The sequence below is a fragment of the Microdochium trichocladiopsis genome (assembly GCF_020744255.1).
Source record: "Microdochium trichocladiopsis strain MPI-CAGE-CH-0230 chromosome Unknown B0I36scaffold_8, whole genome shotgun sequence".
NCBI classification, from domain to species: domain Eukaryota; kingdom Fungi; phylum Ascomycota; class Sordariomycetes; order Xylariales; family Microdochiaceae; genus Microdochium; species Microdochium trichocladiopsis.
In genome coordinates, this window is record NW_025763551.1 from 313,017 (window position 1) to 323,383 (window position 10,367).

The 10,367-nt window shown below is 54.2% G+C and overlaps 3 protein-coding genes across 3 annotated transcripts; 2 read left to right on the plus strand and 1 right to left on the minus strand.

Annotated features, from left to right (window-relative positions):
- Positions 1-273: 273 nt before the first annotated feature.
- On the minus strand, positions 274-3,082 carry B0I36DRAFT_329067 (uncharacterized protein). Its single transcript, XM_046154672.1, has 3 exons — positions 2,698-3,082; positions 2,231-2,600; positions 274-2,170 (listed from the first exon to the last, which is right to left on the minus strand). Exons 1-3 carry the CDS (start codon positions 2,761-2,763, stop codon positions 612-614), a joined length of 1,995 nt encoding a protein of 664 aa, XP_046008971.1. The 5' UTR covers positions 2,764-3,082; the 3' UTR covers positions 274-611.
- A 1,991-nt stretch (positions 3,083-5,073) lies between these two features.
- B0I36DRAFT_148756 (ankyrin repeat-containing domain protein) lies at positions 5,074-6,516 on the plus strand. Its single transcript, XM_046148483.1, has 2 exons — positions 5,074-5,196; positions 5,251-6,516. The coding sequence occupies exon 2, from the start codon at positions 5,255-5,257 to the stop codon at positions 6,491-6,493; it is 1,239 nt and encodes a 412-aa protein (XP_046008972.1). The 5' UTR covers positions 5,074-5,196; positions 5,251-5,254; the 3' UTR covers positions 6,494-6,516.
- Positions 6,517-8,308: 1,792 nt separating this feature from the next.
- On the plus strand, positions 8,309-9,500 carry B0I36DRAFT_248473 (NADP-dependent oxidoreductase domain-containing protein; the record flags this gene model as incomplete). The annotated part of the gene is made up of 2 exons (XM_046150388.1): positions 8,309-8,653; positions 8,766-9,500. The coding sequence occupies 2 exons, from the start codon at positions 8,309-8,311 to the stop codon at positions 9,498-9,500; spliced, it is 1,080 nt and encodes a 359-aa protein (XP_046008973.1).
- Positions 9,501-10,367: the final 867 nt, after the last annotated feature.

Sequence of the window (10,367 nt, forward strand, 5' to 3'; positions counted from 1 at the left end):
AGCTGTACCGTGCTCGTTTATTGCTCAAGAAAGAGGGGGGCGTGAACCCAGCACATCCCATGCCCACTTCCACGCAAGCCACTCTGCGTGACTACGCATGCGCTTCCTTCAAGGCATGTAAATTCAGCACTCTGCAGCGGATTCCCCAGTGCGGTCAGCTTCCAGCCAGCCACCTTCTGCCGGGCCGTGATAAACGATGTGATGGGCTGCATCGCGTTCCGTGTGGCCGGCCCGGCTTGCCGTGTTGGCGCTGTCACGCGAGCTCACAACACTCCTATATTAATGCTCATGCACGGATGACTGAGATAAGTTGCGAGACATCCGGTCCTGCTCGCATGATGATGCTGTTCGGCAAGACTGTATTGTGGCGTTGCCGCAAAGAAGAAAATTATATGATATACCCCAATATAAAGTTGACACGCCGGGCCTTCCTAGACACCAAAAACACCATCCAAGAATAAAATGTCCATAAGACCATACTTCCGTTGATCAGCCACAACGCCATATCGAACCAAGAAGAAGAAGAAGAAGAAGAAGCCTAGCTTTTATAAGGACAGCCAGTCTAGAGCCCCAAAGCTCGGTCAGCCACAATGGTTTCAGCATGGTTGTGCCTACCCAATCATCATCGGCTCCGGGTGGCCATTCATGATGACGGGAGCTTCGCTTCGTTCCTCCTCCATCATGTCGATGAGATCGTCCAGGTTTTCATCCAGCGCTTCGGCCGCTTCGGGATCTAGACATTGCTTTAGAAGACGTCGGTATTTATCGATCTTCTCTCCGGTCCCTGCTAGACTGAGTGCTTCGACATATTCTTCCTCCAGCAGCCGCTGTTCTTTGATGAGAGCGCCAAGCTCCTGGGCCAATCGTAACTGTTCCTCGGCTGAATCATCCTCATCATCCCCATTCATCATAGCAAGATTTTGCTGAACAGCGGCTTCCACGTGAAATCGGTTTTGACTCGCCAGAATGGTCTGCAGTTGCATTTGAGCGACACTGGCATCAGAGAGTGCTTTAGCGGTGACCTCCTCGGACTCGAGCTCGGCTTCAATATCTGCGATCTGCTGCCGGATTGAGGATAGTTCGTTTTGCGTATTGCCCAATATACGACGAGCCTCGTTCGCAGCCTCGCTCTTTTCTTTCCACTCTTCCTCGAAGCTTTGTGTCAGGTCGTCGAACTTTTGCTGGATAAGAGGCATTATCGAGTTCTGCACGGTATTGGCTGCTTCAGAGTTGAACACGACCGTAGATCTAGGAATCGGGTCGTTGAGTGCATCCCGAAACGACACGTGACGTTGTGAATCGGGTGCAAATGGTGAAGACGACCGCTGTGGCAGTCGCTCTTTGGGCCCTTTCGAGGCATTGAGCTCCTGGATCAGCTCCTCTGCACGAACACCATCCATGTTGATGATGTCTGTTGAAGCCCCGCGGCCAAGCAATGCACGTATGCATTTCCGGGCGTTAGTTTTGGCTGCAAGGTGTAACGCGGTGTTTCCGGCATTGTCCTGTGCATCAATGAGTTGCTGCACCAGGTTCGGATCGTGCGTCTCTTGCAGTCGGTTCAGGATGCAATCAAGGTAGTACCGTGAGCACGAGTGGCTGGTAATACGACCACTCTTCATAATGGCGGCGTGGTGAATTACAGTGCTGCCAGAATGATCGCGTGCGTCGATCGTCTCGAACAACTCCTTCATGACCGCAGGAAACGTCTGCTTCTCGTAACAATTCGTGAAGTGGACAGCACGCATCAGAGGAGTCTCGCCACGGCAGTTTTGCGAGCCAAGAGTGGCGCCGAATCTCTTGATTTGCTTGATGACATCAACGTCACCCATAGCGCTTGCCCAATGTAATGCGCTATGCTTCTCGGAATCGATATACCAGTCAGGCTGGAAGTTGGGCGGTGGCTCTGGTCGGAATGTAGCGCCATCTTGACGGGACAAGAGGAAGTAGTCAAGTAACTCGTCGCCGTAGACCGAGTGTTGTTGCTCCGTCAGGTCATGAATAGTCTCTTCCCGCTTTCTCTTGCGGTGGCCCGTCGAGAAATGTGACAAATCGTGGCGATCGTCTTCCGCCATGTACGAGGCTGAAGCTACGGTGACATTATCCGGCGTGTCGTCTTCAAACTGTTGACTTGTGGCATCGAAATCATCGCGTGGGGCCGGGGCGGATTTGACTATTGATAGACAAATGAACATGAAGATCAGCCAGAAATGCAGTGGGATCAGGGACTTACCTGGCCATTTCGGTACAGAAGGCTTGACTTTTGGCGCTTTTGGTTTACTCGTATGACGAGGGGCAGGCGGTGGGCTTTGGCTTCCAGCGACATATTCAAAGATTGGCCGTAAGCGCTCGTAGACATCGTTCCGGTGGGCAAGCTGCTCGCCAGCCTCGAGAGGAATCCAAGTGCCCTGATACTTTCCGTAGCCTCCTTGGATCTTCTCGTGTGTGTCCTTCTGCACTTCGCGCTCCAAGATTCGGGTTCTTGCAGGCTTGTCGAAGCCGGCAGCTTTGAGGATGTGCGTCGCATTGATCCAATCGTCCTGCCTCCGTCTCATAACATGCTCCTTGAGGTCGACACCGAACTGAAATTCGTACACCGGAATCTAAAGGAACTCATGTCAGGGGCCAATATCCCGTATGTGGGAATGCGCATAAATAACCACTATAGCTTGAGCAGATCCCATTGAGAAGAGGACTTACGCCGCTGTATGTGGCACTGTATATGCCGGGCCCAGGCGGCGGGCCAGTTGGGACGGCCTTGACCATACTGGCAATGTTCGAAAGTGCTCGAAAGGCAATCTTCTTGCAGGCAAATGTGGTCGAACGGGTTCAACCGTGTTTTTGATCAATCGCCTCAAGGGTGTACAGGCGTCCGCAAGTGAGATCGAGGCCAATCGGTCGGGTGTCTTGAGTTCTCCTTTGATCGCATCGGCGAACCTCGTATGATGAGCAGATCGTGCCGAGCGGGAATAGCGGATATCGTCAAAGTCGCAGAGTTGAAGCAAGCGCATGCGGGACGCTCCTGAGGTCGATTGGCGCAGACAGAGGGCGAGTCGGTGAGGGCTCTCAGTTGCAGATAGCGTCGTGAGGCTTCTTTGGCGAACCAGGGATGTCGAACCAGGCCTTGTGCAGGGGGAGCTAAAGTGGGCGGGTACTGGAATCGCGCTCCTCGCAACGCGGAGAAGGCCTGCGACGCGAGTCTACGCGCCTGCCTCGCCAGAGCGCGTAGATGACTTGCAGAGAGAGAGAGTGCGCGTGCACGGGCCATGCTCCCCTCCCTCAGGCATCCCAAGCTGTGCCGGCTCAAGCTGAGTGGAGCTGATCCATTCTCCCCACCCACTTCCACTGCGCAACCTTGGAAATCTTGCGGCGGCACCCTGGACCACTTCTCGAATCGTCGGACGCGTTCTAGCTGATTGGTTGTCAAAGCCACCGAGCTTCTCCTCTGCATCTCTAATACTCCTGTTACAGCTGTTCGAAATCCTGTGGCCTGCTGAGCCTGCCCCTCGAGACGTCTTGGCCACTGGTGAGCGCAACCTGCCCTCCAAGCCACTCGTGTGCACAGTCATATCTGCTTCTGCCAGCCACGGTCAAAGACACAGCCTGTTCCGTGAAACCACTGCCTTCACACGTGGCCCTGCATAGATCGCTGCACGGCACCGTTGTCGACGCCCTCGCGTATGCAGGCCATGGAGAGCCAGATCCATGATCAGCCGATGTGCCATCGCGGAGCATCGGATCTCGCTTGCGATTTCAATCAAAGCAGTCTAGGCCCTTGTCCACACCTTCTCAAACCAAGCCCCGCCAGAAGGTTGAGGATAGCCCGACACTAGCTGTGCCAAAACCACGTGGTTACTACGAGTTTACGTTCACAGGACCAAATCATGGTTTGCCAGCTTTCCACCACACACCGCTGCGGGTGGTCTCACTCTGGGCGAATCCACTGGTTGAAGACCATTTCTATTCGCATCATAGACAAGGATCATTCAACGGTCCGCACGTGTCCTACGCAGCGTATGTGGCTCGGAAGTATGGGATGCCCAAAGTATGGCGAGTGAGCAGTATGATGCCACCAGGTACGCCTGACGCCATGATGTAGGGTCGCCTCTACCATGAACAAATTCCAAGGAAGTCGATATACTGGCGCCTTGTGTCAACTCTTTGCACCCTCAGCGTCGCCGCTGCCCCATCAAATTGAAGTGATATCTACAAGAATCCCAATCTTTTAGAATGGGACGAAACCAACGAGAATCTACTAATGGCCATTTACCGGACGAACTCTTGGCAATAGCTTGATCGTCATGATGGCCCTGAAGTCTGGCTGATGACGCTTTGTCATTGCTACTCGGAATCCAAAGGGGGAACAGCAAGTCCATGCAGCTGGGGATCGATCGCTTCACGGATAGCCACTTGTAGGTATCGGGCCCGAGGTCCTTTTGCAGGCTGGTGGATCACACGCCGTGATGTAATTCAGCGACCAAACCTAATTTACTAAAGTCATATCGCAGTAGCTGTGGCATGTGCAGGTAAGCCATGGTGAAAAGCCCCCTGCTGAAAAACACACCAGTGCTTCTTGCCGAAGCTGAATATTGTGGCGTTCAGGCTGGGCTTGTTCCACTCTTGCCGCACGTCGGTTAGGCTTGAGTCTTGTCCGCTTTGGAAAACCCACCCCCTCCAAAACGTGGCGAACGTGGTTGTCTGCGCTAAGTACAGTAGCGCCTTGGGCTGGTACAAGTGGTACGACCTTTGGTCTGGACATCTCACACCCCAGGGCATTTTGCTGCAGGCTAAAATGACACCGATCACTGAGAGCATGCGCTCAAGAACGCCTCCGACGGACACCCAATGCTTTGTTCCTCGCACGCCGGGTCTCCGGGGGTGCCGAGGCTGTTTTACTCCGGCTCATCCCTGCATCTCAACACATAAGATCATGTTTCCTGTCCACATGATGTCCGGGCGAGTATTCCAGACGCATTCCACTATCTTTCTTCATTTTCGAGCTTTCTCTTTGGCGGGTTCACAGCTTTTGTTAGGCCAACCCCAAAGAGTTCGGTTTGCAAAGGCATAGACCTGCCATGATATCTTGACGTATTTCCTCATCGAAGGTCCAATTCCCATTCCTCGACAACAACTCGAACCACTGGGGATCTCATAGACGCGTCTGGCTTCTTTATGTTGTCAACATATGACTTTGAAGAGGTGAGTTGAACAAACAGTCATGTAATCACAGTCATCCGTACTGACCTTTCCAAGATAAATGGCCTCGGTTGTCGAGATGAAATCTAGTGATAGTATGTCGGTCTCGACCAGGGCTTCCATGACTGGAGCCTTGAAGTCACCAGTCACTACAGAGATCGAAATCAATTTTCCACAGCTGTCCGACAAAAGTCAAGTCCAGCAACTCTTGACCAAGTTTCGTCAAAAGTCAGGTCGATCAGCTAAGGACGAGCTCAAATCCCTACGAAAGCTGCACGAGGGCATCGATAGGTGCGACTACAAGGCGTGTCATAAAGCTCTAGCGGATAAGGCGAATCCAAATGCTGGGCTGAAACCGACGTCCCTCACTCCAATCCATCGAGCTTTGGACAGAGCCGAGAAGTGCATCGAGTCGGACGACAAAGCAGCAGCCACCGAGGCTATCCGCATCGTGTCGGCTCTGGTCATCGCTGGGTCAGACCTTGAGGTTCGTGACAATGAAGGTCGTTCTCCACTCATCCGCGTGGCGAAAGGCGAGATGACGGATGATCTTGCCTCTCTCATGATCGACTTTGGAGCAAATGTCAATGCTGTTGACAAGCAAAAGAACTCGGCACTGCATTATGCGGCCATGAGCTCGGCCTTACCAGAAATGAGAAACACTGAGCTTGTCCGGATACTAGTCACGAATGGTGCCGACATCAGTATCAAGAACGACCGTGGTCGAACACCACTGTTCACGGCCGTCCTCTTCGATCACCTGGAACGCGCAGAGGACCTGCTTGAGCACGGAGCCGATGTTTCCACGACGGACATCAACGATCGAACGCCACTCTATACCGCTGTCATCCAGGGCTACTCTCGGATGATCAAGCTTCTCTGCGCGAGCGGAGCCTACGTCGATATCAAGGACAAGAACGGCCAGACGCCCTTGCATTATGCAATATCGCACGGTCGCAGCGAGGTTGCGGAGACGCTCCTAGCCGCTGGGGCCGACACCAACCTCGTGTCCAAGGGCGAGACACCGCTGTGCCGTGCCACGTCGAAATGCAACCTGCAGATAATAGACCTCTTGCTGAGACATGGCGCCGACGTTGCAGTTCCATCGCCCAACTACGGCGGCGCGCTGGCGATACACCTGGCGGCTATTGGGCCGAGCGCCGAGGTGCTGAAGCGCTTGTTGGAGGCTGGCTCGCCGAGCAGCGCACATGATGACTCTAAGCGAACGCCAGCAGAGTGGGCCGTGGAAGCTGGAAAGCACGAGAACGCACGGCTTCTGCATGCGTATGCAGCCGGATGAGCTTCCGCAGAGCCCGCCCGTGGTATACAAGGTTGTCTTCTGTCCATCACTTTCCTTTTTTCTCGTTGCCATGCGTGTGGGAGACAGCGTGGCCATCTCCGCCTGCATGTGGCCAACTTGAGGGGAGCCTGGAGTCGAGACGAGGGATTCTTACTTCCGTCGGTTTTGCTTGCTTTTTCGGGCGAGATTCCTTGCTGCACTGCATCACCCTCATCGGGTGTCTCGAAGCAGCCGCCCTAGCCGAGTCATTGTTTTACTAGCATTCACAGCAAGCATTTTCCGTTGGTTTTATTTTGCAATTACGCAACGATTAAGACGGAAGAGACCTCGCACAGGTCCAAGAGGGTCTGCCTGGACACTATTCACCAGATCCTGCAGCATCCTCAAGCGAGCCCTACAAAAGTTCTGCACTGGCCCTGGCTTGAGTCGTGGAGTGTCTGCGGAACACGTGTTGACCCAGCTGTGTCTCGGTCGCACGCAAACTCTGTTGAGCTTGGAGCCCATCAGAGTAAGCACAACACAGCGATCTGTGAGCCAAATGCAAGCGATTGCCACGTGCTCTCGTCTCTCGCAGGGATCGGATGCGGGTGTTGGGGGCGAAGATAGCAGGCTCGTGCAGTTTGCGGAGATTCTGGCTGTCCAAGTCTCCAAAGGAAGCAGTGCAACAGAATTGCGAATTTTCTTGACGACCGTGAGCTGGGAGAAGTCGCTCAGCTTCCCGTGTGGAAAGCTGGAATTTTTTTTTTTCACGACTCTGATAGTGCTGCAGGGATGATCGGAGCAAGTCGATGAAAAGTCACTTCAAGAATCAATCGAACAACAGACATTCCTCGATGGTGAAAACTGGCTTTGTAGGGATATCTCTTGCAGATTGGCAAGCCCAGGCCGTTGCAAGAAACGCAACGGATGCTGGATATTCACTCAGAGGATACGAATCTTCTATACTCATTTTGAGCGCTCTGTCTGTGTGTGCTTTCTTATGCTTGAGTGCCTAATGGCCATGAAACCAATTCCGATGGGCATTTGAAGGATCACAATCAGACAATCAATGAGCAAGCACACAGGATTCACAAAGACGGAACTCTACGAATGTTGTGGCCTAGCACACGACCGTGATCCAGCTGGTGCCGTGGCGTGGACAGGCCATGCGAGGGCGGACTGAATACCCCGCTCCCTCGCTCCAAAGTCTCCGCACAAGCACGCCGCCGTGCGGGGATTTTTGAAGCGGCGACAGCGGGTGCTGCGATGACGCCAACCGATCCTCCTCCACCACTGGGAGGGGCTAGCAGGAAAGCTTGGTTAGGAAGGCCAGGTTTGCTGACTGAACGCATTGCCTGACGTCGCTCCTGAGTGAGCATATCTCCGGGTGAGCACCTGGGAACGGTGATGACTCTGGAGTTTACGTTGTGGCCGTCCTCAACGGCTATATTGCGTGGTCGATAGTAGCTCGGTTCCTCGAATCGGCAAGGTACCATGCTCTGCGCAACCTAGTTACCTTAACCAGGCTAGAGTTCTTACCTGCTTCAGGGCTCGGTTGCCTTGTTTAGCATCGCGCCGGGGTTATCCACCCAGGCCTGTGATTTGTAACGCACCCCGACGTTGAGCCTGAGCTGAAAAGTGAAGCCGAGCCCGGCGATAACGCAATTTGGTGTTGACGGCTCTTGACTATATAAACTGAGGGCTTCACAGCTCCCATCTTCTCGTCCTCGCCTCTGCACTGCCCCAAATCCCAACCTGAGAGCATCTCTCTCCACCCTGCATCACGATCAAAACTTACACATCACTACAGCACCACTCCATACGTAGTTATCCAACATGCCTCTGATCGCATCGATGGGCAACAAGCCCCGCGTCATCCTGGGGCTGATGACGTTTGGCCCTCCCGGCCAGGAGTCTGCAGGCGCCCGCATCACCGACATTGGCGAGTACAACAAGGTGCTCGACACCCTGCAGAGCCGCGGGTACAACGAGGTCGACACGGCGCGCGTCTATGTGAGCGGCAAGCAGGAGGCGCACACACGCGAGGCCAAGTGGAAGGAGCGCGGCCTCACGCTCGCCACAAAGGTCAAGTACCCCAACGAGGCAGGCGCCAACGTCGGCAGCAAGGTGCTCGAGAGTGTCGAGGTCAGCCTCAAGGAGCTGGGAACCGATACCATTGATGTCAGTTCTTTTTCTTGCTTGCTTTCATTCTCTTCCATCCTGCAAACGACAACGGGCATCGCTTGATCGACAACATTACCGTAGATGTGTGCAAACTGACACGGAACACCAGATCCTCTACCTCCACGCGGCGGACCGCGCAACCCCCTTCGCCGACACCCTCGAGGCGATCGACAACCTCCACAAGGCCGGCAAGTTTGTCACCTTTGGCCTGTCCAACTTCACGGCGGCCGAGGTTGCCGAGGTCGTCATGACGTGCAAGTACAACAACTGGGTGCGCCCGACCATCTACCAGGCCATGTACAACGCCATCACGCGCGGCATCGAGGCCGAGCTGGTCCCCGCCTGCCGGCGCTACGGCCTCGACCTAGTCGTGTACAACCCCATCGCGGGAGGCCTGTTCAGCGGCAAGATCAAGTCGGCCGACATCAAGCCCACGGAGGGCCGGTTTAGCGACAATGCAGGCACGGGAGCCAACTACCGCGCCCGGTACTTCAAGGACGCCACGTTCCGCGCCCTGCAGACCATCGAGCAGGCCGTGGCCAAGCACCAGGGCGAGGGCCTCACCATGATCGAGACGGCGCTGCGGTGGGTCGTGCACCACTCGAAGCTCAACGTGCTCCCCGAAAAGGGCGGCAACGACGGCATCATCATCGGCATCAGCTCCCTGCAGCAGCTCGAGGGCAATCTGGACGCGCTGGAGAAGGGTCCCCTGCCGGAGGATGTGGTGCAGGCGCTTGACGAGGCGTGGCTGATCACCAAGGCCGAGGCGCCAAACTACTGGCACAAGGAGCTGGCGTACACATATGACACCAAGGAGGCGCTCTTTGGGGCTGCGGCGAAGTGACTATCGTCCGGTCAGTCTGGATCAGGGGGTAAAATCGACTCTAGGTTGTGAACTGTCAAAGATAGGATACGCTTAGGTCAGCCTGGATTTGTCACGATATATACGCTGGGGGGATAAATGATTGGTCCATTCGTTTTAAGACGACATATAGGTCACGTCAGAGCTCAAAATTGTTCCGGAGGGCATTGTACCTGTCATATTTCCCTAAGCTGTTTGTAATTTTGGCCTCAATTTTCTAGCATGCCGGAATAAGTGCCTCGTGGTTAGGGAACAGCCTGTCGTGCTGCATTGGCCAATTTTCTGCACTTCCTTACCAGCGAGAATTCAATGCAACGCCAAGTGATGCGGATGGCATCGATCATTCCTGGCCTGTAACCAACAAGTCGGGGGTTGAACATAATTTGCCGAAGACAAAAAAAAATTAGTAAAGCGCAATGAAAGGAGTCTCCCATCGACAGTGAGTCAAAAACGCAGCACTGTCTGGACAGAGGACGTGCTGTCACGGATTCTTTGGTTCCAATAGGACATCCGAGACCACACGACGTGCACGTTCCTGGCGGCAAGTCGGAGTAAGTTCGCTGCGCGGCGCAACTGCTGCTGGCCAACCTTGGAAGTGGACAGACAGAGAGCGGTGTTGGCGCAAGGAACGGGCCTAACTGTGTAAGGTAAACGTACTGAAAGCATTTATTCACTTTTAAGATTTACTGACTCGGATCCGAGTTATGTACCTAGGTAGGTAGCTGCCCTTGCGAGAAGGTGTCTTGTGACCAGATCGATCCGACAAAAACGACCTTGGAGAATTCACTGATCCCGTCTCGTTTCAATCGCGTCATATGCTGCGTGCATCACAGGCAGTCTCCTGCATTT

What these genes read in the sequence shown, in the direction of transcription:
- B0I36DRAFT_148756 (XM_046148483.1), top strand. Translation starts at nt 5,255, where the DNA reads ATGGCCTCGGTTGTCGAGATGAAATCTAGTGATAGTATGTCGGTCTCG.
- B0I36DRAFT_329067 (XM_046154672.1), bottom strand. Translation starts at nt 2,763, where the DNA reads ATGGTCAAGGCCGTCCCAACTGGCCCGCCGCCTGGGCCCGGCATATAC. An exon ending in ACAGTGCCACATACAGCGGC is followed by an intron (nt 2,601 to 2,697) that starts GTAAGTCCTCTT and finishes GAGTTCCTTTAG; the next exon opens with ATTCCGGTGTACGAATTTCA. An exon ending in TTCTGTACCGAAATGGCCAG is followed by an intron (nt 2,171 to 2,230) that starts GTAAGTCCCTGA and finishes GTCTATCAATAG; the next exon opens with TCAAATCCGCCCCGGCCCCA.